Genomic DNA, 27,151 nt, shown 5'->3' with positions numbered 1-27,151 from the left:
TTCCAAAATAGTATACCCCACCCCCCCTTTCTCTCTCCTATCATATCCCATGACCCAAATACCCCCCTCTCTCTCTAAAGGGCGCCATGTCTCTTTTCTTGTAGCTAAATAACCTCCCCCACACTCACACACACTCAGTTTCACTGAAAAAGGTGCCCACAGACCCATCCCCACCCGGTGGTTACCTGATTTTTCTTATGTTCACACACATCTGCACAAAGATTCACCTTTGAACACACTCCCCTCTCTCCCCTCTTGTAATTACTTTATTCTCCATGTCACCTCTCACTTTTTTTCATCAACCCATCTCTCTCTCTTAGTCTCTCTCTCATGAGACTACTGTTCTGGCACATATACACACAGCCAGACAAGTGGGGGCCACAGTCACATGGCCTATGTAGATAATGATTTCTTCATTTCTAAATTCTAGAATTTCTCCCCCCTCCTCCCCTATATAAAGAGGGGTCACCATCACACTAAACACACACACAACATACCAAAGAATACAGTATGCACTGTGTGTGCCTAGTGCACACACACACCCACACCATCACCATCACCATCACTGCAATCACCATGCTCGTCTTGAGCATGACCTCTACACCCTTGGGCTATGGAAGATGAAGGGCAACTAAATGAAGGATGATGGCCATAACCATCGTGCGAGTCTTCGCCATCAGCTCCCACCTATCAGCCATGTGCTCTACCACTCTCTCCCTTCTCTTTCCCCTACCCTATGCCCCCCATTTCATTGCCTTATTCTCTAAATAAAGCTTGAGGTTTTGTGAGTATGTTTTCTTGCAATGTTTTGCCCATGTGAGGTGTGCGGAATCGCCACCTAGTCTTGTGTTTGGAGTGAGCTTGTGTATGTGTGAAGGGTGTGCGGATTTGCCATCCTTCTGTGGTGCTTAAGTACTAAGCCGCTATACTCTCTCTCTCTCTCTCTCTCTCTCTCTCTCTCTCTCTCTCTCTCACTTGATCTCATTCCCCTTCCTCTTCATCATTACTCCCAAGCATCCATCTCTCTTGGATGAAAACTTTGTTATGGTGGTGTGTTGTTGGCGTCCTAGCCGCTCAAGCTAGGTGGTGCCCTCTATTTGCTTTACCATTACAGGCTCGAGGCACTCCATTCGGTCCCCGATGTTTTAGAGGCCGTCGGGGGTTCGGGGTTTGCTTTGCTCCTGTCAGCACCAAAGCATATGCCAAATAGTCAAAAGCATGCATGTGCTCAACAAAAGGCTTTCTATCATGCCATGCTTCATATGGAGTAATAGAATGCAAAGCTTTCGTAGGACAGCTGTTAAGTACATAAGTGGCACACATGATGGCCTCAAGCCAGAAAGAATGCAACAAAGCTTGACTTTTGACCATACATCGTGCCATTTCCGTCAGTGACCTGTTTTTCCTGTCAGCAACAACATTTTGCTGAGGTGTATAAGGCACTGTACATTGGTGTTTTATCCCATGACTAGCCAGAAATGCATTAAATTCATGAGACATATACTCCCCCCCTCGATCGGAACGGAGGGTGCCCATACATTTCTAGACATTTTCAGCCATAGCCAGAAATTGTTTGAAGCACATAAAAACTTCGGACTTCACTTTAAGCGGAAATACCCACGCATGCCTAGAGTAATCATCAATGAAAGTCACGAAGTACAGGTAATTTCCCAAGGACGGAGTTTGCATGGGCCCACAAACATCACTATGCACAAGCTGCAACCTGCATGTGGCCCTAACTGAACCATCCTTTGGAAACTTAGAACGCTGCATTTTACCTAGAATATAGCCTTCACAAACATGTTTGACAGGTGCTTCAAGAGGCGGCAAAGAAGCAACCATATCAGATTTTTGCAAACGCGGCAAACTGGCAAAATTCAGATGGCCAAAACGTGCATGCCAAAGTTTTGCATCTGAAATAGCCCTTGAATTTGCAACAACATTTGCAAAATTTTGTCCACACTTGCCATACAAAGTGAGCTTATACAGCCCATGGCACAAAATCCCAGATGCAACAATTTCATCACCAAAACTGAGATCATGAACTGTACATCTGTCATCCACAAATTTGACTACATGTGCAAGTCTAGCAAGTGCGGCGGATACAGACAAGAGATTCTTCTTGATCCCAGGTACATAAAGTGCATCAACAAGTGTGAAGGAGCTACCATTAGCAGCAGTGAGCACAATCTTTCCAACTCCCTGAATTGGGTAAGAGGCGTTGTTGGCACAAGTGACTAAATTCCCATGAGGGACAGACTCGAGAGAGGTAAACAATTCACGATGTGAGGTAATGTGCTTTGTAGCACCACTGTCGAAATACCACACATGTGAATCTGCAGCAACTGACAAGCATGCATCATGGACAACAGGATTGTAAGTGCAGTCTGCACTAAAAGCCCAATTCTGCATCAACATCAGCATTACAGTCTTCTTTCACAGAAGACTCAACAATGGCTGCATTTGTAGTAGAACCAGCATTTGCAGTGGAACCACCCTCTTTCTTCTTAGCCTCTTTGGCCTTCAACTTAGGACACGACTTGATCAAGTGATCATTAGCTTTACAATAATGGCAACGCATCTTCTTTTTGCCCTTATCACCAGAATTGCCAGACGAAGTGATGCCACCAGAAGCATTAGGAACAGAATTTTTGCCACTCGCAGCAGAACCATAAGAAGTGGCTACATTACTGTTACCACCCCTTCTTTGAGAAGCAATAAATGCCTGTTCAACTGCACGCTGCCTAGTCCTGTTTTTTCTAGAAAGTGACTCTTGCAATAGCAATGTGCATAATGCATCAAACTTGACAACTTCAGGATTTCCTTGGGTCATTAGTCTCCAAGTACTAGCAAAAGTCTGGTAGGAATCTGGTAAGGCATCAAGAACAGTCTGCACAAGGGAATTGTCTGAAATGACTTCACCTGGAGAAATAAGTTGCTCATTGATATCCTTGACACTAGCAAGGAAAGTGTCCATATCATCTTCCTCATGCATAATCTTCGACTCCAGCTCTTTACGCAGCAAAGCAATTTTAGCCTCATTGCGACTTGCATAAAGACCAGCCAAAATATCCCAAGCCTGTTTTGCAGATTTTGCTGAACGGATGTGAGGAACAATGGTGCGCTTCACAGACAATGCAATCAATGCATGAGCTTGCGCATCCTTAACATCCCAACGAGCTTGTTCTACCGTAGGCAAAACAACTCTAACAGCTGCAATCCTTGCAGCAAGACCTGCAACATCCTCAACATCGCCTACATCCTCAGAACTAGGACGTACATCAATGCCCTTCACAATGTTCCAGACACCCTTTGACACAAGAACATGTTGCATCATATAAGCCCAAATAGGGTAGTTGTCCCCATCCAACCTGTCCTCAGCATGAAACATCTTGAACACATCTGTGTTGTTGTTGTCAGCCATGGTAAATGCTGCATCTGATGTGAAAACTGCCCGAAAATAGGAGAAACGGAGCGGGAACAACCTGTGCTATATAGCACAAACCGTAGAAGACTATAAGGCACATGTTATGCAGAAAACGGCACTGACAGAAATTCTGCACAAAATGACGAAATAGCCTGTGCAGTACTGCCTGTAGTGGAAACGGAGGCCGAAATGAGCCCAAATCGAACGCTCGCCAAAGGTCACTGAAATTGGAGAAAGTGAGCAGGCGTGTGCTAGAGCAGCTGGCGTACTAAGCCCGGGAGGACGTGACCTGCTCTGATACCAATTGTTGGAATTAGGGTTGCAGAGAAACACACACAACTTGGAGAAGACGAAGGAAGCTCAAGGAACACAATAGAGAGTATATTACTTAGTGTGCAATGGAAAGATAGATAGCCCTAGAGTGATGGGCGTATATACAATGCACGGGGGAAAAAACCTCCTAAAGAGGGGAAAAATGCTCCGGCGGTCCTAGTGTGTTCACACACATCACTACCACATGTATATGGTAGTGATGTGTTCACACACATCACTACCACATGTATATGGTAACAACATCACTGTTTATTGAACTACCCCATGGCACATCAGGTTTGGCTTCGAATTCTTTGGTTGATGCCAACACTTTCCACAATACAATAGTACGCTTGGGGTGATGCAGCTTGGTCCACACTCTCAAGCTAAGTGCTCCATTTTGGATGGCTTCCACCTCCGGGGGGGGGGGGGGGGAGTCACTTAATTATTATGTGACTATCATGTGAGTGCAACAGAAGGGTTATTAACTTTTATTTTTTCTCACATTTTCACATACACAAGGGTACCATAAAATGAAATTGGAAAAAAAATTACAGATTGAATAAAAAAGGGTGTGTTTTATTTTTCAAGAATTCACAAATAAGGATTTAAAAAAATAGCCCTTGAATGCACGTGATATACAAAGTTTAGACATAGTGACACCCCCCCAAGACGTCCACCAGCATGATGATAGTGATTCAAGGGTTTCGACCTACACTTCAACTTACCAAAGAGCTCATCCCTTAGGAGTGGTGCAATGATAGAGAATGGTGTTGGGAGCTCATATGCGGCCCAACACTTTGGTTCATTTGGTGGGCTCGTTGCTTTTGCATCTTTGAGGCTCACCCTATCCCACTGGCAAAGACTGTTCGTGACATTTGGTTGGAGCTGATTCATACACTCAGGGGTCAATTTGAGAGACTTAGGGCAGCTCCGACCACATGAGGGAGTGTTGTGAGGCTTTCTTGCAACTTTGGTGACCAAGACCTTTCTTCACCATGGTTCAAGGTGTGCCTAGATGGCATCGTTGGCCACCAGTGTGGCTATTTCCTCCTCCCATCTCGTGATCTATACTTCATTGTACATACTTTGTCTTATCATTGGGAGAGTCTCCCCATGTTTCTAATGTAGCCCTCTTTTCCAAAGGTTGTTTGTAGACCATTGGATAGTTTTATTAACTACTAGAGGGATCTCTTTCATGGAAAAGAAAAGTTTACAAAGTTAGCTTCAAAGAGACAATTTAGGAAGGCCACAATTGGATATTGTGAGATGCACATTGCCCTATGTGAGTGATGCCTTGGATTGTGTGCTCTTTTATGAGGCTGGCACAAAGTTACATCTCTTTGGTTACAAAAATGTAGCTTTGGCTAGTAGCATTTCTAGTTGAGATCTGCCATGTGAAGTGCGCATGCACAAACGCATGTGTGTATGCAGTGCTGTGGGGATGGAAAGAAAGAGTGCAATATGGTGGAGCTGTAGTGAGGATAATGCCTTCACTCACTCCCTTATTCTTTTTAGCATTAAAAAATAAGGTTAGTTACAGATGGGTTAGTAATGGCTATCCGGCTTGAGCTCCACATCTAACCATAGTTGCCTTGAACCTTGATAATCTCCCTCTTCAATGCCAACATGGTATACACCTTGTGAAACCATGAAGCATTCCAATGGCTTCACCCTACATCCATCATCTCAATAGAATGTGCAACCCGCTTCAAGGCTAGGTTCTTTGTGAGAGCATCTTGAGGGTTGTGATCCATATGAACCTTGACTAGCTCGATGTTCTTGCTAGCTAGTGTGTCCTATATCACATGATATTTGACCTCTTTGTGATTTGACTTAGAGTGAAACAAGGGGTTCTTTGCTAACGCAATAACGCTCTAACTATCAGAATGTAGCACTAGAGTCTAATAAATGCCAAGGTCTCCCATTAGGAGAGCTAACCATACAGCTTCCTTGTTAGCACCATGTTAGGAATAAATGAGAAGCTAAGTAGAAATTAGAGTGGTATACTTAATAGATAGAACATACACACAAGAGATGATAGAGAGAGAGAGAGAGAGCGAGAGAGAGCGAGAGAGAGAGCACAATATACGTGGTTCACCCAAGTGTGGGTTGTATCCACGACAAAGCAGCCACTCAATGGCTTAACACTTCAAACTTGAAGTAATGTACAGAGGGATTAGAAACCCTTAATGATCATTCCACCTGATTCTCTCGCTTCTCCTTGTTTCACTCTACCTTCACAAACTTCACTTGCTACTTTCATGTGTAGAAGAGGCCTCCTTTTATAGATGAAAAGGAGCCTCTATGGGCTACCCTTTCACGTGAGAAATAGCCGTCCATGTGTAGATACACCAATGTGTAGATGGGTCCACCTAGAACTCACTCATAAGTAAGATCCCAGATTTTTGGGTCTCTTTTAAAAATAAGAAAAATAGACTCTAATATCCACTTCGTGAAATTTAGTTCATAATGCTTCTTTGGCAATGTTGTAAGGTTTTTAAGTGAAAAGCAAGGTCATTTTCATGTTCAATAAGTCAAATGGACGTTTGCTTAAATTTTGGAAAAATTTGCTTTTTTTCTTTAGCTTATTCATGTTTTTTGTGCTTTTCGGTATTTTTTTGCAATAAGCAAGGCCGGATCCTTAATCTACAAGTCTCGCGGAACCTATGATTCAATTTTTTAAAGTCTGCTTTTCGGGCGCTCAGATAGGCTCTCCATAGTCATTGACCAAAAAATAGTCTAACCCTGACTAAAAATGCTCAGGGGCACAAGAGACTCGTGTAGGCCCCCTCACTACTTGACACCAAGTTGTTTGTTTGATCTGACTTGAGGCTACTTCTTCGAAGTTGACCTTGTGATAGTCAACCTCTTTGACAGGTTGTCTGTGCATCTTCGAATCATGGAAGATAACTTGTGAGTTGCAAATGACTTTTCTAGAATTTGGGTGCCAGAGATAATATCCCATCTCACCACATGCACCATATCGAATGAAGATTCATTTGTGTGATTTTGGATCGATATTCTTATGTAGCTCTTTAGGGACATGTGATAATGCCTCGCACTATGTAATTTGTAGTAGTTTGGCTTCTTGCCAACCCACTTCTCTTGTAGTTCAATGGCGTAGTAGGAAATCGATTGATGATATAAGTTGATTTAAGGCTCTCCTCAAAACTCTAGAGGTAAGTTTACCATATACAACATGGTTGTGACTCTTGGATTTTCATATTCATACGCTCAACAATGCCATTCTGAGAGTAGGTGTGTATAGTGTAGTAAAATATCTTGTAATGCCTCTTTTGCTATAGAAATATTTGAACTCAATGGAGACATACTCGCCCCCATTGTCAGCGCATAAATCATTTAACTTCTTTCCTAACTGGTTCTCTACCATTGCAAGAAATTTTTGAAACATAGAAAAAACTTTGTCTTTTCTCTTCAAGAGGTAGACCCACACATTTCAAGTAGAGTCATCATAGATGATAGGAAATATAATCTCCCCCCGAGAGATGTATGCATCATAGGCCTAAATAGATCAATATGTACTAAATCGAGAGGATTCCCTAACTCTCTATTCAATGGCAACGAGGTAATCCTAGTCTGTTTCCCATAAATGGAATGCTCACACAAGCTAAACTCAGAATATTTTAAGACAAGTAAGTAGCCCAAACACTAAAGTTATTTCATTCCTTTTTTACTCATATGACCAAGCCAATTATGCCACAACCTAGTAGAAAGCATCTTGGAAAAATAAATGGAATTTTGTTTCACAAGAAAAAGACATACAAAGAGTGCAATGAGCCAAAATTTTGGCCCTTCAATGTGATCAAATTTCCCTCTTAAATCATCCAAGAATCATTGCCAAAAAAATTAGTATAGCCCAAATCATCAAGCTGATTAGTTGATACTAAGATCTTAGTCAACTTGAAATATACCTCAAAGTAGAAACTTAGTGACGTTATGTTGCATACATATCTTCACATCTCACATGCCACAAATGTCAAGCTGATATGAGTCACCTAGCTTGACCAAACCATGCATGGGAGCATAACTAGAGAACCACTCCTTATGGGGAGTAACATGGAAATTGGCACCAAATTCAATGATCCATTTTTATGCATAACACTCATCAAGAGGCAATAATTCATCGGGACTCAAGTCAATAGTGATTATCAACACATTACGGCTATGGAATGTCAAGAACAACCTCAACTAGTGGAGACTCAACTACATTGAGCTCCTCAATCTTTAGACTACACTTAGGAGGGTCAAACTTGACAATGGATTTATCATTTTCACATTGAAAAATGCAAAAATCTTTCTTCAAATGGTCTTTCTTGTGGTGATGATAGCATTCTACATTTTGTAGGTTGTGTCCATGACTCTTTCTACAATCATTCTTGCAATCCTATGACCAAACATGACTGTGTGACTACGACCACTTTGCCTGGGATGAGCATCATTAGCCATCTATGCATTGCCATGGCCACTAGTGTCAAAAGACTTACGTCTAATCTCTTTTTATGAGCAAAGCATTACTAACATTATTGAAAACAAGCTTACCCTAGTAATGGTAGTACTAAATGTGTCCCATGGTAAAGACAAAGAAAATAGATTTCATTTCATCATTAAAATAATTCCCTTAGATGTGAGTTGTGTAGACAAATTGGTTGAATTCATTGGGGTGTGAACTAATATTGCTAACCTCTTTCATATTCAAATGCATTTGTTTTCATAAGAAAAGCCTTATTTGAGGCACTCTTTCCATCCCAAGTTGAGCATAATGACTCTCATAATTCCTTTATAGAGGTCTTATCCATAATCATAAAGAAAATGGACTCACCATGGTTCAAGCCAATGGTCTCCATAGTAGGAGCACCAAGCCCCTCCCACTAATCATCAGTGTAAACATAATTTTTTCACTTTTTCAATGCTAGAGAGCGCCTCTATGAGAATTTGTAATTGAGGTCGCCATCATTGCCAATGTCAATGTCGGGTGTCACTCCTCTATAGAAGAGGCACCTCACCCGAGCATGTGGATGATATAGCCATCTACAAGAAATGGTGTGGATGTGGGAGAAGAGACTTTGTGCTCTCTCTCACATGTGCTATGTCAAAGTTGCCGATGCCGGAAAAATGACAAAAATCGACAAGAAATTTGCATGGCGAAGAAGGTGTGTGTGTTTTGGAAATGCACCTCTGCCTACTCTCTCTCTCTCTCTCTCTCTCTCTCTCTCTCTCTCTCTCTCGGTTGAGGATGGCCAAAATCGTCAATACTTTGGGTATGTGTGCGTGAAGTATAGACATAGTCCCTCAAGCTTCTCTTGCTTTAGGTTGTGCTACCTCCAAGATCCACCATGGCTTCTGGTGTCCAATGCTACGAATTTGATGTTGTGTTGTGCTACCCATATGTAACAGCACTACTTGCCCAAGGTTTTAATTTTTGCTACTATATTTACTCCCAGTGTTTCCTATTGAGCTTTAATTCATCGCTTTCAGATATCCTAAGGTTCACCTCAAGGCTTTGAAGGTTATCAAATCCGTTTTTGCAGGCTGTCATGTTCAAAAATTTATTGCACACACTCAATCTCCAAGGTCCAACTAAGGCCGATGCACACAAAGGGTAGGGGATAATGTTGAGAAGCCACCATTGTGCCGCAACTTCAATCTGATACCACGTGTAAAGTGCATTTGCACAGATGTATGTGGGCGTACAGTGTTGTGAAGATGGAGAGCAAGAGTGTGATATGGTGGAGCTACAGTGAGGATAATGCCCTCACTCACTTCCTTATTGTACTAATCATAGAATAATAAGGTTATTTATAGATGGGTTAGCAATGGGCATCGGCTTGAACCCCAACATGCCAAAGGTTGTATGTTTTCACTTTGGGAGTGATGCTATGGAGTCAAAGGACTACAATGACTATGAATAGGAACCTTATTTAGGGTCTTTCTCCAAGCCTCTTAAAACATGTCAACCTAAGAAATAATTATCGATAGTGGGTCTATCCAAAGACCATTGACAAATGTACACAATAGCCAGTGCCTTGGCCTACTCACTTTCCTGTGAGGGCCTTGTGTTTTGACTATGTGTTGTTGTTTTGAATAGATTATGTAGACACAAAAGAACACCATCTTCAAAAGACAATTGGCTCTAGGTAGCAAGAAAGTATATGCACAAGAGCATTTGTATATTTAAAGCATTTACACACATTCTAGTCAGAATTATTCTATACATTAGGATAAGAAGCAGGTTTATAGATAAACTAGGACCTCATCTTCAAGTCGGACCACGGCAAGCCTAAACATATTTAAACAAGGATATGACTCTCACATGCATCCATGTAAACAAAACAAATTTTTTTATTTTTGGATACATTTTACAGATGTTAGGGAGCCTATCAATTTTTACCCATGTCAAAACTTAAAAGTTATTAGCTTCACAACATTCCTAAATGGTGTTGGCGCATTGCACGAAGGCTTTCCACTTTTGCATTGCATTAATGAAATACATTGAGCTCGACAATTTAGTGATAGGAGTCCAAAAATTTGTTATGGATGTCTTGCACGAATTATGTGTGTGTGTGTGTAGAGCTGTTTTTACTTATATAATAAGACAAATGAATTTTAACGTTCAAAATATAGCTGGCTTTAGAAAAAAGGCAATGATTAGTACAAAAACAACTCACTCTTAGAATTATCTGTTGTGTACATGGCTTATGAGGATGAGGCCTCATTCAAGTATACAATGATAATGACTCATTAAAGGAGTACTTTCCAAGTAGTAGGAGCAAGTGAAATCATGGACAGACATTTGCTTCAAGCCAAAAAAAGTTTCAAGAAAGGATAGAGTCCTCACATGCATCCATCCAAACAAGACAGCAAATACGTTAATCTTGAATGCGTTTTACAAGTATCAATGGACTATATTAGTTGTTATCATGTCTATCTTACAACTTTTTTTACTTAAAATAAACGTCCAAATTGCATATGTATTTCAATCTTGTAAAAAATTATTTTTAAGCTTTGTTAAAAAGGTCATTACCCCTTTGAAATATGGTAACTATTATAAGTATGGTTTCTATATAGCCCAATTTTTAATAGACCTTAGATAAATATTTACATAGATATTATTCTGATCAGAAGGTCACCGCCCCTTCTGATCCAAGTGTCTCAATACCAACAATGGCTCAAGGTTACTTTGTGCCTAGTCCTTAGCCATATATCTTTTAACATTTACATAGCGCGTTTGTTATGCTCTTATCTAATATGGCAAAAATCAGTTAAACAATTTATCTAGACTAACCCTCTGACCACCTCCATCCTTTAAAACCATCAGGAAAATCATAGTAGCCTGGTCAGATATAGCTTTCAAAACAACATTTTAAACAGTTGTATGTTGTTTGGCTTAGAAAAAAAAAGACTCAGATAAGCGTATCAAGCCAAACAAACCCACTAGACTAGAATGGGTAAGAGAAAACGAAATTGTACGAGTGTGATGAAGCCATGCCATTATGTGAAGAAACCCATTAAATTTAGCCTATATAGTTACGGTATTGTTATCAAAAGACCACCATTACGGCATGCAAAACGACTTAGACCATAGTGTACAATACATTATTCCAAATGCGATATCATTAACATGCTAGCAGCCCAACAAAAGCCAAGTTTCAAATGCGATAAAGGCCTAGCTATCAAACCCATCCCCTTTATATGCAGTGATTCTATTATACCCGGCTAGTACGTGGATGATTTACTGGTGTATCTTGCCCGTTAGTGGCTAGTACCGTATTTGTGAAGGGCATGGGTATGACCTAATGCTAATTTACCCTTATACATAAAAAAGGATTTCCAAATCCAATTTTTCTTAAGTACATTCCATCCAAAGCCTTGTTGCAGAGAAACCTACAGCTGTTCAGTCATCAAAAAATCCTTTCTTAATTATATAAACCACATTTTAAACCAGAGCATAAAACAAAATAAGGTGCAATATGTAATGGAAATGGTCTATGAACTTAGAGAATAGCGGAATTAAGAGAATTAGAGTTAGCGACTTTGAGAGCATAGATGGTGGAATTTATTAGTAGTAGCAACTTAATCATAACACTTAATTATGTTAAGTTTGGAGCCTGATTTACCCTTGTAATTTTCTGTGGTAAAAGCGCACATTTGTAAGGCCCCCATTATGAGGAGAAGCCATCGAGTGTGAAGGAAAATCACTCGCCGGAAACCAAAATTTTCACGGCCAATTTTTTTTCCCTCGTTGGAATATTCCTTTTCGCCTGAATATTATGGCCGGACGGCGGTCGGAAAGTTGTCGGAAAACAACCATCGGTTGGCCGGTGGCCGTTAGTCAATGGCCGGTGGCCGGTGGCCGAATTCAAAAGAGGACTTGTCTTCTCAAGGGCGGCCACACATGGGCGGATTGGAGGGTCCGTTATCTACACAAGGGCGGCTACACATGGCTACCTCTCATGAGAGAGGGCAGCCCTTTTGGCCTATAAAAGGAGGCCATTTCTACAAACATTTCATAGTGTGTGAAGTTGATGCAACAAGGTGGGTGTGAGGTGGTGAGAGTGGCGCAAGGCAGGAGCTCCAAAAGGGTATAATCCCTTTGTAAAATACTTCTTGTTTTGAAGTACTAAAGCCATTGAGTAGCTGCTTTCCCGTGGACGTAGCCCACATTGGGTGAACCACGTATATCCTGTGTACTCTCTCTCTCTCTCTCTACTCTATAATCTCATGTATGTAAATTTGTCTCTCTCCATTAAGTAATCTACTCAATTATCTATTTAGCTACGTCTTATTTCCTAACAAATTAACTAGGCATTAGCAATACCTTTGCAAGAGAGAGAGAGAGAGAGAGAGAGAGAGAGAGAGATTTTAGAGAATATGACAACAGTTGAGGACCGGATTTATGTGGAGCCGGTCCCCCCTCCAAAAGGCATTTGTATTATAGATTCTCTCATTAAGAGAGACTTGGTACAATACAATCTTTGTGTTCCTTGAAACCTCTTTGGCAGTATGAAGATGGAAGCTTCATACACCAACCTTTTGCATAATATCAACAATCAATCTTAGCTTGAAAATAGTCAAGAAATCGTGAACATCATTAGTCTTTGTGTTCCCTAAATCATTTGAGTGCATGAAGATGTATACTTTTATGCATCAACTTGTGCCTAAAGCAACAATTAATCTACCTTGCAATACAAATTAATCTACTTGCATTAAGTAACTAATCTAATTGCAATAAACCATTAGCCTTCTTGCAATAAGCATAACATCCACTTTGTGGAAAGAATTAACTATCCCAAGACTTAGTCCCAAGACCTCAAACACCTTCGAAGGTGGAGAGAGCTAGTAGGGAATGAGGGTAGGGAAGAGGAGGAAGAAGTATTCCATAGGAGAAAGAAATAATTCCTCACTTATAATCACTCTTCTTGATTAGCATACATAATAGAATAGTAATGAAGATGGAAAGCTTAAGCATTGAAGCATAGCTCTTGGTTGGATTTGCATTCCATAGCCAAGAGTGTTGGTGTAGGCTCTCAACTTCTCAAGGAGCTTGGAGAAGGAGATGGAGCTCTTGCACCTTGCCTAGCACACAATGAGAGTGTTTGTGAGTGTGTGTGGGTGAGTATACCCCCTAAGCAACCCCCTAGCTTGCTTGGGTCGACCCCCCCTTGTAGCTCATGCTTGAAGCTCATTGGACCCCTCCAGGCCTAGCCAATCATAAGCAGGAGGCATTACAAGCAGCAAGGGTAGCCTTGAGACAATAGCCTTGAGACAATAGCCTTGAGACAAGTGTCCCCCCTTTCCCCTTTGAGAGAGAGGGCTAGATAAATGCAAAATCAATTAATTAAATCTCCTAAATTATCATTGGACCCCTTGGGTGGCCAATCAATAGGCTTCAGGCACACAATGAGGGCAACATGAGGAGGAACTTGACAAGTGTCCCTTTTGCTTTCTTTGTACCATGCATGCCTTTTGTGAGTGTGTGGGTGTTCTCTCTCATCCCCCCTCATGTAGGGCTTGCCCCCTCCTTGTAGGGATTGAATATTTGACTTTTTGACACCTCAACCCCTCATGCATAGGCCCAGTTCCCACCACAAGCTTGGCCCTTAAGCACTTTAAGCTTGGGCTAGGTTCTCACCTCAAGTGCAACCCTAACATCTCAATCATGTCAAGCACCTCAAGAATCTCAATCATTAAGCACCTCAAGCACCTTAGTCATCAAGCAGGACAAGCACCTCGAGCTGGGTCGGGTTCCCGCGCCTCAAGCTCAGCCCTAGCTTACCTAAGGTCAAAGGACTTTTACACATATTATTGGAGGTCTTCAATGAAGCTAACCCTAAGGTTTGATGCTCCATTGGTTAGCCTTGCTCTTTGATAGACCATCTCTCATTTGGGCCCCTTTACCAATGGCCCCGTGTTAAGATAGATCTAAAAGCACATGTCTATATCTTAACCCTTGTTCCCATTTATTCTCCCACATTAAGTGATCAGTTTAATATGAGAAAATCATTTGGGTTGGTTAGATATTAGTTTTTATGACACAATAAACCTTAGGTAGTTACAATCCGGCAATTGACCATCAAACAAGTACCTACTGGGCACTTAATGTTTGTCCCCCTTTTTTTGATGACAGTATCTACGTTAGCCCTTAACTATGTTTAAGTTTGACAACGGCAAGTGTTTATCCCTCCAATCCTCATTCATCTGCTCAGGCCTAATGACTTTCACGCCCAAATTCAAAACAAATCAAGAAAAAAAGTCTGTCGACAACTACGTTTTTAAAAAAACTAGAGCCTAGGATAACTGCGTCGTCTAAAAAGATCAGAGAAACACGTAAGTAAATGGACCAGCTTGTTTTACTGCTTATGGCTGATAAATCCCAAGCCACACCATCTCTCTTAATTTAGTTTAGAAAATTTTCTTGCAAACCATATAAAACGAGAACGTCTGGTGTAAAAACCAGTAAAAGAATAATTTTATAGAATGCGGAACTGAGAAGCACCATCTTTTTCTACAAGCTCCATGGTTAGACAATAGGCAAGCCTCCAAGAAAGCTCTCAAATCACTCTTTACTCCAACACGAACACCACCCAAATGGCTAAGTGAGGGGCTGAGGGCCATCCTCACCTTATATAGTACTCCATCAAGGGAACGAGTGATGATGCAGACCTACATATTTGAATTATGCTCGGCTTCCAAAGCGTCTGGCTACAAACGGCAGCCACCATGGCCCTATGGGGATAGAGTGGGAGAGAAGAGAGGAAAAAATCATCATGCAACCTGCAGGTGCACAAAGATCATTTGGTAGTAAGGTCGTGAGGTAGAGAATGTAAGCGACAAGCGTGAACTTTCTACTCGATGTGCACACAGTCATTTAACTTGGTATCCAAAAATGCCTGCCAGTTACTCTTATTTTGGGGTAGCGTCCCATAGTTCATGCACCCTATAAAGGGTAAAGGACCATATATGCTTGAGAGGCCAAAAAATGATCAAAGTGCTGCTTGAGGGACCAGTCCCAAGGGAGGGGGGGGAGAAGAATTTGTTTTGAGGGATTGTGGGTTTTTTTTGTAAAAAAATCAATCCTAAACCAAACTTGGTATAGAGTTGGCTTTTGTACTAGGTTAAATATTAGTTGTATAAGTACTTAGGGGTGGTGTGTGTGTGTGTGTGTGTGTGTGTGTGTGTACCTGCCCTGTCCGAGGCACCATACACAATGGGTCGATAGTAGGCCCATTGTGAATAAACCTACTACCTAATTAGAGAAATGAGGTTAGTGTGGTTGAATTGTAAGCCAGGCCAGTCACTTTGAGAAAGAGATTCTATGATTTTGTTAATTATGTCAGTTCTCTTGAATCCATTAAGGAAAAATTTGTGGATAAGTATCTTGATATCTTCCCATGATAAGAAGCAATTAGAAGAGGAATCTACTATCAAGTATAGGAGACTGATGCAAGTACTAAGAGCAGCTTTATGTGGTCAATTACTATTCTTTTTTATGAATTCTATGGCTGGGATATCTAATAGGTCTCTCTTCCAAGTATACCGTTGATCATAGCCACCATTACATGGGTTATGAAGTGTAATTGTAAAGTTAAGGAATTGTACCGAAGTAGAAAGGAAGCCGGATGATGTAGTCAACCCTTGGCCATAGTTTGGTTCAATTTTTATGTAGTTAGGGTAAATATTCTTAATTTCTTCTAAGAATGTTTTATTGTTGAGGCTTAATATGTCATCCATATATCTATAAGTGTTTTAAATAGTAAAAGGTTATGATAGTTGCTTTTGTCACCCATGGTTTTGAGAAACCATTTGTATCCAAAGAAAGCCAAGTATAAATTACACCTAAGAGGTGATCAGGAAAAACCCATGGGAATGCCCAGGCTTTGGTTAAAGCATTGTCCTCCGAAGAGAATAGTGATGTTATCAAGGACCCAAGATATATTTTTAAATAGTTTTTCCTCATCGACGTGTAAGGGATGAGAACATTGTGATTTTTTAATCCATCTAGGTTTTTTGGAGAGAGAAATGTAGAAGAAAACATTCTTCCTAGCATGTTTAAAGGCAAACTTAATCACCTATAATAGAACATCTTTCAACCCTAATTCTCCTTCCAGCCGTATATTCTCATAGCATTGAGTAATATTAGCTGTGAAGAGATGGAAAATCTGTTTAGGGAGGTTAAGAGTAACTTTTGTGGAGTTTTTTACTAGCCAAAAAGGGTTGTAGTGTATTTGGAGAAAGTTAGAGCAGATTTTTTGTTTAGAAGCACAAACCAATTCAAACTCTGAAAGTACAAGGTCAAGGCAAAGGGTGATATCTTTGGTAATGTTAGTAAAAATACCATTTGAGGCATCAGATATCGATATGAATTTATGCTTGTGCAATTATAGGTGGGAAAAAGTACTGGAAATTTGATATCTTGCAGAAAATAACCAAGTTAGATGTTTTGAAATCATATTAGTGACTTCACACAAAGAAGTGTTAAGTAATGTGAATTCCTTCCCAGACACCTGAGAGTGAGCTACTTTCCAAGCCAAGTTTTTGCATAAAAGAGTGGGACAGTTGGAGCATTTATCTAGCCCTACTATAAACCAGTCCCGTGAAAGCTTTTGAAATTCAACTGCAAGTTGTGGTGTGATCCATGAACTTTTAGTAGACAACCATTTATATGGTATGAGCGAGGTTTTTGGAGAAAAAAAATTGTTCAACCAATTTTGCTAAGTCCAGTAGGACTGTCTTTTCCAATCGGAGAGTACTATGACAAGGTCAATTGAACAGCTAAGTAAAGCTGATAGAGCAAGATATGGGTTTTTAGGAAAAATGGGTATGTGATTAAGTCCTTTAACTATAATTTTTTGGACTGTGGCACTTTTAACTAGATCAAGATCACAAGTGCAGACATGCCTGCCATAAGTATTAAAATATTTACAAAAAGGGATATATTTATCACAAGCACAATTAAGAACGGTGTTGTGTCGTAAAAAATCATTACTGTAGACAAGATTAATAGGTTGTTGATACTTCCAACCAATAAGTACATTATCAAGTATTTCAGGGTTTCAAAAAAGTAAGTCAAAACACTCAGAAAATAGTGTCTTTGGGTGCACCCAATCCAGAAATACATTTTGGAAAAGGCAATGTTCGTAAATATACTCTTTGCAAGAAGTCTTCTTAGTAAGATGCATCCTTCCACATGGACGAACAACAACCTAACAAGAAGGTGTCGGATAGGAGGTGTTTCTTCCTCTTCCCCTAGTAAAGCTATGAGAAGGCATCATAAGTGAAGAAGGTGCCGGATAGGGGTGTTTCTTCCTCCTCCCATAGTAAAGCTACAAGATTTTCCTCTATTAAAATTAGAAGAAGAGCTAGGTGTCAAAAATTATGTGAATGAATTGGGGGTGGATAAAGAGTTAGGTCTTTTCAGCGAGGGGGGGTCATCATCCTCAATACATGGCTTGAGTAAAGTGGTGATAATCATAACACCTTTGTAATTGGCATAACTGGTCAAATATGTCCCAGGTTCATTAGATTTCAGTTCTTTAAGGATATCCAGCATAAGCCCACAAAAAATATTGAAAGCAATCTGAGCAATCACTAATTGTTTAGCTTGGCCCCCTAACCAAGAACATATAAGGGACAAAATGACCTTAATTGGGGATGCAAGGATGCATACCATCTTAGCATTGGATGCATTTGGGCTTAATTCTATGGCTAAGAATGTTGTTTTAGCTTCTAGGAGCCATTGCAACCAACTACTTTAGCTTCACATATTTGGAGAAGTTGTGGATGTTTTACATCTATCCCCAAGGCATATGTGTCTGTGTGCGAGAGAGAGAGAGAGAGAGAGAGAGAGAGAGAGAGAGAGAGAGAGAGAACATAATTTTAAACAACATATATGTGTGAGTGTGCGCGCGCACGTGTGTGTGTGTGTGTGTGTGTGTGTGTGTGAGAGAGAGAGAGAGAGAGAGAGAGAGAGAGAGAGAGAGAGAGAGAGAGAGAGAGATCCAATAACTATGCTTTTCTTGGCCATAACAGTGCATAGGTCACATACTAGTTGTAGACTTATCTTATCATGTTGAGTAGTGGAGAACTAGTTTGAGCCTTCATTTGTCTATCTTCTCTCTTGGTGTGTGCACGATTGCAAGCCTTGATCAAGCTCTCTCATTATCTCTATACGTATTCTTAGCAACTGCATAGATATATCGCATATGTCAATATGCAAGCTTATAACGGTTTTATATGTTTTACACACACACCCACGCACACAGATGGTTGAGAAAAGTAGATGTCACTGAAATAAATGTAGCCTATGGTTGTACATTTTCTCTACCTTGTATTCATGCATGTTTTTTGTGTGGCCTCATCTTGACCACTATGTACTGCACATATATACGTTGTATATCACATGTGCTTGAGCTTTATGTTGAAAAACCTCATAGAAGATAATTTATCTTGAATAAAATACACCTATATGTGGATACCATCTATAAATGATTTCCTTATGTGTGTAAAAACAGTGTTACAATAAGAAATTTAAATTCTTTTCTACGAAATCTGTGTGATGCAGTTATGTATTCATGGACCACATTGAGATGCACGTACCTTCATGGTATTTGTATGTATGCATACATATATGTTTGTATGTGTGCATACACTAGGAGTCCATAGCGGCGTCGATACGGGGAACACATGATAGGAGATGCGTTTTTTGTGTGTGTATATGTTGGCTAGAGCCTAGGTTATAACATAGGGCATAGCAATGGTTTAGAAGTCATGGACACCCATGCATGTATGTGTGTAAAAATTTACTTATGCATGTATCTATACTCTATATATACTATATATAAAGCAGGGAAGGGTGCTGATTACAATACACGGATTCATATTTTACTAGCTTGGGCGTTAGAAGCAAACACACTTAAAAGTATTTGGCATGTTGGGTTTTCATGAGAAAGGGCAACATGAAACCCTGCAAGTAGAAATGGCGAACGTGGGTTGTGAGGTTCTCCTGCTCAATAAGCAGCTACGTATGCTAGTTGTCGTTATGTGCAGTAGCAAGAAGATGCAGAGAGAAAACTCTAGGTGGCTCTCCTTCTGCTAGACTTGGAGTGTAAGCACACGCTGCAAGAGCCGCAAGAGGCCCTTAATCTTCTGCTCATTTCCTGCATTATTAGCAGTCAATCATGGCTCGTCCTCAGCGATTCCGCGGAGTCCGGCAGCGCCATTGGGGCTCTTGGGTCTCGGAAATCCGGCATCCTCTTCTGTAAGAGCCCATGTTCTCTGAATCAAGCTTGTGCCTTCTGCTCTTTCTTGCTTCAATTCTCCATATTTAGTTCGTCCTTTTCTGCATTGTGTGTTTTTATTTACTCCGCTGTGTATATGGTCTTGTTGTTATGCCTCTAATCATGTGCTATGTAGCATTGCAAGGATTAACAGAAAATCTAACCAGACAAATTAGTATGCTCTGAAAGTTCTATGCTGAAGCAACTCTAGTGCATTGTATTTATGCACAGTTTTCCCACTTGATTTCTGTGTTCATGACTACATGAATATATAAGTGTTAGTGTAAGTGATTAAGGAATGATTAGAAGAAGTTGCTTATTCTAATAAGCTGCTTCTTCCCTAATCACCAACATTAACAAGTGATATCAGAGCCCAACATTAAGATGGCTATAACAATTGCAACGGGGTTTACCGTCAAAGGAGAGTGTCGAATTGTCTCTCATGGAATTTTGGGTGCATTAATTTGTCAGATTATTTAGATGATCCCCATTCCCTGCATCATACAATGTGGATTGCTTTATCTTAGAGCCATGCAAGGCAATGACTAATTGTCGCATATTTGCTTAGTTTTGCTTAACTGTAGAATAAAGAAGCAAATTGTGAGGCATACCCCACTAAGGAAGTGCATACAACCCCAATTTAGACAAGGAAATGTGAGTGTGCCTGTATGCAAAATGCATTCGTTTTCTTATCTTGTGGGCATGTTCTTTTGTGGGCAGTAAGACGAGGGTGTGGCTCGGCACATTTGAGACAGCAGAAGATGCAGCAAAAGCTTATGATGAGGCAGCCATACTGATGAGTGGCGCAAGGGCCAAAACCAATTTCCCATTTGATCCCCAATCACCATGGGCACCCTCCACCAATTTGCTATCTTCATCTCTTATCACAAAGCTCCGAAAATTTTACCTCTTGGCCAACCAAATGCAGCATCAGCATCAAAATAATAATGCTCCGGCAGCTGCTCTCCCTCTCTACGAGTCCCCGTCAGCTTCTTTGATTGAACAGAAAATTGATAAATCACCATCGGTCATCGGCAATATGTCATACAATTCCCCTCCACCGCAGTCTCTCACGTGCTTACGCCTTGACCCTGAAAAGTCCAATCTTGGAGTTTGGCAAAAGCACATTGGCCCGGGCCTCGACTCTACATCCAATTGGGTCATGACCCTTGAATTGGATGATACTACAGTCAACAAGGATCCCTCTTCGGCAAACTCGATCATTGCCATCTCTCCATCGACAACGAGTGAGAATACACATCAGCAGACTCTCTCTTTCAATCGAAAGGTTGACTGTCAGGGCCCGCTAGCTACTACAGAGAATCATATTGAAAAGATCAATAGCACTAGAGAGAGTGAAGATGTAATAGCTACCCAAATGATAGAGGAGCTACTTGGCTACAATAATGTCAACTTTGGGGCTCCATACGACAATCATATGGAATGCAGCGCAATCGGACACAATAGCAATATCATTAGCTGCCTTTTACCTCAAGCTACAAGCACAAGTACAATGAGCTACCCCTTACCACAACTTAGCTTCTCTCAGTACATGGCTTCCCCTAAGCTAAGCACATTAAGCTGCCCAATTGTTGCGAGTAATCGCGTCGAATACAAGGGCGCCATCACTAGCACACTTTGCCCATTTCTCCCAACAAGGCAAGAATCAAGTTGGGCAAACAGTGGCAACAAGGACATATTTCCCTTTATAGAAAGTGGGCCCAATTTGCATTTTGAGAGCAAAGATGGGTGCCCACTCCTCTTCTAGAAAGCACACACTTTAGCTATGGCCACAAATATGTGGGCTTAATTAAAATTACCTTTACGAAAACAAAAACCCATATTCTTGCATGTATCAAGACTATGAAAAGTAGGCCAATATGCTGAATTTGACTAGCACAAGGTTATGGAGCTATTCAAAAATGGCATACATATCCATATACAATCCCTATATATACATATGTATATCAGACTCTTTCTTAGCTTAAGATTTGTATTAGTGGATTAATTAGCCTTTTCTTGCCTATAGCCTCAATTTTGAGGCTTGCATGGAATGTTGGAATCTTATAGTAAAAAAGCAACATTGTCTTTTTGTCTTTTCCATGACAGAGAAGTTTATAATGTGTTAAGGTACACTTGATGGAAATAGAGGTGAATGGTTTTCTTAAAGATAATTTCACTCAATTTTTGCTTCATTTGCAAGGAGGGGACCTTGTACAACAAGGTTGCCATCAATTGTGGATTTCTCATCTTTTATTCTAAAGTAATTCAAAGGGTCCTAAAGTGGTGGAATATGCTACTCAATTGATAAAATCATATTGATGGTTTGAAGGAAGTGTCAATAAGAGCTTGTCTGTTTCTACTTTTGAGGGACACTAATGAGAGCTTAAGTAATGTTTAAAAGAGTGCCCAATTCATGCAATTATAAGGGGCATCAACTAAAAAAAATTTGCTAGGTATCATGCTTTTTTGACTTTCAATATTGAGTGTCACTAATCATAGATGTTCCATGTTTGGGCTACTTTGACATAAGTAGAAAAGCCTAGTTGAATTGATGATTGTTGGAGAGTTTTACAATAAGATTTACACTTAATCATCATAAAAGATGACAAATTACTACTTTTTGGTTAGTTTAGATAAGCTTAGCCCGACTTCCCGGCTCGCTAAAGGATAAACAATGCAAATGGAAAAAGACTTCTAGTGCTTTAAGTAGGAGTTGTCGAAGGCGACAACTCTAGTGGTGTGAATTGAGAATAAGCCTAGGATTTGTGGACATGTATATGTTAGGCACCCTCAATGAATGGCCTTCCATATAGTTTAGTACACACATACAAAAGACACTTATTTTAGTGAAGAGTTGTACCAAAGTGTAGAACTTGAAAGGTGGAAGTGACCAAAGCACTTCAAAATGTTCCACTTCAAAGTTTCAAGAGTGAGGACTTGAGCACAAGCTTTCCCCCATCACAAGGAAAGGACCAAGGCACAAGAATTTAATGTGAAGCGTGTAGAAGTTAGAAATATGTGTGATGTGATAACATTTTTGTTGTGCAATGTGGACATTTCCCCCCGGTTGCTAAACTTGCTAGCAAGGGAACCCCACATGTGGTTGCTAATCTAGCTAGCAAGTGCCAAGAGGGCATCACAACTTACAAGTGGGTGTAAAAGTGTGTGTGTGTTGTGCTTTCAATGTGGCCTATTCTTATTGGATCCTAACTACGCAATCTTGCCAAGCAAGGGACTCTCCCACATGTGACAGACACGCGTGTCAGTGTTCGGGAGAAATGTGTCTCAGCTTAATATCGTGCTGTTTTCAAGTTCAAAAATGCCGGTTGAGGGCAAGGGGAAAAGGAGAAATTCCACCCCAAAAGAGAGAAAAATAGTGTAAAAACCCAAAAAATAACCTAATTTTCTACAATTTCCTCTTGGCAAATTCAAGGAAAGGAATTTTGTATGTTTAGAAAAATGATTTTTCTCGAACACTGACGTGTGTACACGTGTGTGCATCTGTGTATAGGAGATCGATGGGGGGAGCAAGCATAGATGGAAAAGCGATCCATGTTGGTGCCTAGAGTCTACAAATGCGGTCACATGAGGGACTAAGTTTCTTTCACTAATGTACAACTCATGCCACCGTAATGGAAGCACGTTGAGTTCACGATTGTGAAGTTGTGGGTTCAATTTGTAACTATGATGGGGGTGATTCTAGGTGCATATTTATTTGGGAAGCATGGATTCATCGTAGGCTTTGTAACAACGGCTTTTGTCTCATGGATGACCTAAATCGCATGGCCATCCTCACACTCCATTTCCTCGATTGTTCGATGGGTCTTGTGTGTGTGTGTGGGTGTGTGTTAGGGGGGGGGCAAAGCAAGTCTACTATCTTGTGGCTAGGTCTTAAATTGAGAAAACAAAACATAGTGAGTTTCATCAAGATCAAAAAATGCAACGGGTGGGGTGTATGTACTAGCATTAGGGAAAAACGGGGACAACATTTGAAAGACCATTGAGTGAGAGCGGGGCTAAAAAGTAGACTTGCAAAGGCGCACTACTACTTGGTAACAACACCTTTCCCTAGGCCAAATTTCACTTTTCCTGATTTGCTAGCCCTCACTTTTTGTCAAGTTTTGGGGAATTTTTTAAATGCATGAGGGTGCACAAAAAGTCTTTGCCTTGACAAAATTTGGCTATCCTTTTCCAAGAGCGGAAATGGAATCCACATCCACATGAAGAAGGGAAGCCTTGCATTGTGTCAATGCGTGTGTGCAAGCCAACCATGTGTGTGTGTCAGCCGTTGAAATGTCACCCACTCAAAATTCAACCTTCGCACATGCTGCATGTGTCCCTTGTAAGAGTACTCTAACACACACACACACTCTCTCTCTCTCTCTCTCTCTCTCTCTCTCTCTCTCTCTCTCAAGAGTACAAGCACCCACAATCGCTATCTCCACCTCACTACCAAACTACACACACTCTTTCGTCTCTCTCTCTCTCTCTCTCTCTCTCTCTCTCTCTCAAGAGTACTCTACAAGCACCCACACTCCCTCTCCACCTCACTACCTCCCTCTACTCTCTCTCTCTCTCTCTCTCTCTCTCTCTCTCTCCACCTCACTACCTCCCTCGACTCTCTCTCTCTCTCTCTCTCTCTCTCTCCACCCAGGTCCCACAAGAACTCTCTCTCTCCCTCCCCCTACACACTCTCTCTTTCTCTATACACACACACACTCTCTCTCTCTCTCTCTCCCCCCCAAAAAAAAAGCACTCTCCCTCTTCCTACCTCTCTACTCTCTCTCTCTCTCTCATCCCCCTCTTATCCACACGTTTCCCACAACGTGTACACAAGGAATATCGAACATGGTTGTAGCTTCTTGTTTGAACGGGCATTTGAATGCTTGGACATTTCCTTCACGATCTCTAAAGGTGTGAGTTATATATATATGGCCCTCCCTTTGACAATGCCCTATTCCCACTAATTCTTAGTACTCACTCTAGCATTCATGCCCCATAATTTACTAGACTAGTGGTTTTCCTATGAATTCAACTCAATCCTCAGCCAATTGCACTCAATCTCTCCATTGCCATTCAGAAACTTGTCACTGCCACCATGAACAATGAAGCCAACCTTGCCACCTCACACGAGAAACACACAACTTTTCTCGGAAAATTGAATAGCCTTTCAAAACATCTTAAGTGCATAAGTGAAGGGTGAGTTTAGGAAATGAGAAGACCCGTTGAAGATGGTCAAGCATCAGATGGGCCATTTCGTCCGGACAACCGGAGGCCCAGTCCCATGAAGAGGGAAAAGCCAAAGCTACTCTTTTGGGAAGCATAAAGAGAACGGTCTCCATTTCAGATGCCAACCTCTTGGAGAGGGAGATCACCGAGGAAGAATTCTCTCTTGCGTTACAAGCCTTAAGCAAAGAGAGGTCCCTTGATGGGATGGATTAACTATTGAGTTCTTCAAAGAATATTGGGAGGAGCAGAAGTCCCCTATCACAATAATGGCTAACCAAGCCCTAGTTGATGGGGTGGTAGACCCTAGCATCAAAAGGGGACTCATCAGACTTATTCCGAAGCAAGTGTGTTGCGCTCAACTAAAACATTGGTGACCCATAACCATGATGCCGGTAGCCTACAAAATTATAGCCCAAGCAATTGCTCTCAGGCTTTCTCCCCTTTTGGATAAGGTCATCACTCCCCACCATCATGGATTTATCAAAGGAAGGTCAATTTATGATAACATTATGGCTGCAATGGTTGACATCGAGTACGCTGCCTTCACTAAGCAAGAGTGTGTGCCTTGCTCCAGCTGGATTTAGATAAAGCCTATGACAGGATCACATGCTCATTTGTGGAAGAGGTTATCAAAGCACTGGGCTTTGGGCCTCGGATGTGTCGACTGGCAAGCACTCTAGGTGTAGGTAGCCACTCAGAGCTCTTATTCAATGAGAGAATCGTGGAAGCATTTGAGTTCAAGAGATCCTTCAAACATGGGTGTCCTCTTCCCCCGCTAATGTTCGCCATCAGATCCCATCCTCTAATAACATTACTAGAGGATAGTGCTGCGAGAGGGGAGATTCAAGGGCTGTCTCTGCCTAACAACAATCAACTGCTTGCTAAGCTTTTTGTGGACGACTCGTTGATCTTCCTTAAAGCTTGCCCCCAAGTTGTTAGAAAGGCTTTGGAGATTGTGCAAACATTCACCATTGCTTCAGGGTCAAAGTGTAGTATCGAAAAATCAAGATTGATCTCTCTCTCAGAGAGCGACTCATTTGATCTCTCAATGTGGCCCGGGAAAATTGTGTCCAAAGGGATGATATTCCGGCACCTTGGAGCTGACATAACCCACAAGCAAAAATTTACTTGGGTCATGGAGAAGATTAGAAGCAAGTTGCGTAGATGGGATTATGTGCTTCTTCCTTTCTCGAGCAGAGTGAAAGTGATTAACTCATTCATGCTCCCGTACATAGCTTTCAATGGTCCACTACTGAAGCTTGACAAATGCAATTGGAAAGATTTTCCTTAAATCAGTTAAAAGGTTTTTGTGGAAGAACAACACCAAAGACTCGACGCCCTAGCAGTGGGCTAGCTGGAAAAAGGTTGCAAGACCATCGAGCAAGGTGGTCTTGGGATTCTTGATCCTAGCACTCATTCGGAGGCCCAATGCGCTAAGTTCGTGGTGGCACTCGCTAAGCAAAACCAGTCTTGGGCTATTATGGCCAAGGCCTTGATGGACAGTGCCAAGCTCTACTCACAAGAAGGCGGTCAGTGGAAGGGCTCGAGATGCACGACAAACTACTTGCCCCTTAGTGGGTTGGCCTGAAGCTAGGGGGTTCAACAGGTGAGCTTGCTCAGAAATGTAAAAGGGCGACGGAGGCTTTGGAGTGGGGAGAACTGGCAAGGTACTATCACAACTCTATTATTGGTCCCCTTGGTTGTCTAAGGAAGAAAGCATCCTCCTTAACCCATACCGGAGGGAAGTCGCGACTCGCTAGAAAGACTAACAACAAAGGTGTTGGACGTATGCGCCAACTGTGGGATTATAGCATCAACCGGTGGAAAGGAACATACCAAATGGCTCTCCAATACAACATGAATGGGACTGAGAGATTACTGATCAGTAGAGTCCTTGAAAGGCTTGATATATGGGGCCTCCCTAGCTGTGAGTCTGAGTTTGAGTGGAATGCTTGGCATTGGACTATGAACAGACACTTATTTAAGCCTCGTACTAAAGAAGTCTACCTCACACTTAGGGAGTCGACAGATTGGTTCTCTCCCTTGAATAAATAGTGGGGCATGAACTAGCTTGAAAGGGCGGTGGTAATGCAGGTGCTAGTCTCCACCCAACCATGATATCTTATAGCCCCCCCCTAGCGTACACACTAACCGGCCGTGCCGGTGGCCTTGCCCATAGGACCCATGTCCTTACATTACCCCCCCTTTGGAGAATTGTTTTCGTCCTCAAAAACGAACGTAGAAAAACGTTTCTTAAGTGCAAAGACATTCTCCCATGTAGAACCTTCTTCAGGTCTATCTAGCCATTTTACCAACACCTGTCGTCTGACATGATGTTTGGTGCGAAGCTCATGAGAATCCAAAATCTTTCGGGCTCATGAGG

The 27,151-nt window shown here is 41.3% G+C and overlaps 1 protein-coding gene across 1 annotated transcript; it reads left to right on the top strand.

Moving 5' to 3' along the window:
• Nucleotides 1-19,142: 19,142 nt before the first annotated feature.
• LOC147440583 (ethylene-responsive transcription factor WIN1-like) lies at nt 19,143-21,617 on the top strand. The gene is made up of 2 exons (XM_086483540.1): nt 19,143-19,517; nt 20,257-21,617. Exons 1-2 carry the CDS (start codon nt 19,438-19,440, stop codon nt 21,302-21,304), a joined length of 1,128 nt encoding a protein of 375 aa, XP_086339666.1. The 5' UTR covers nt 19,143-19,437; the 3' UTR covers nt 21,305-21,617.
• The last annotated feature ends 5,534 nt before the right edge of the window (nt 21,618-27,151 follow it).

This window comes from Adiantum capillus-veneris, chromosome 15 (genome assembly GCF_014529385.1).
Source record: "Adiantum capillus-veneris isolate H3 chromosome 15, ASM1452938v2, whole genome shotgun sequence".
Classification (NCBI taxonomy): Eukaryota; Viridiplantae; Streptophyta; class Polypodiopsida; order Polypodiales; family Pteridaceae; genus Adiantum; species Adiantum capillus-veneris.
The sequence above is the reverse complement of the archived record's forward strand: the minus strand, read 5'-3'. Positions and strand labels throughout refer to the sequence as shown.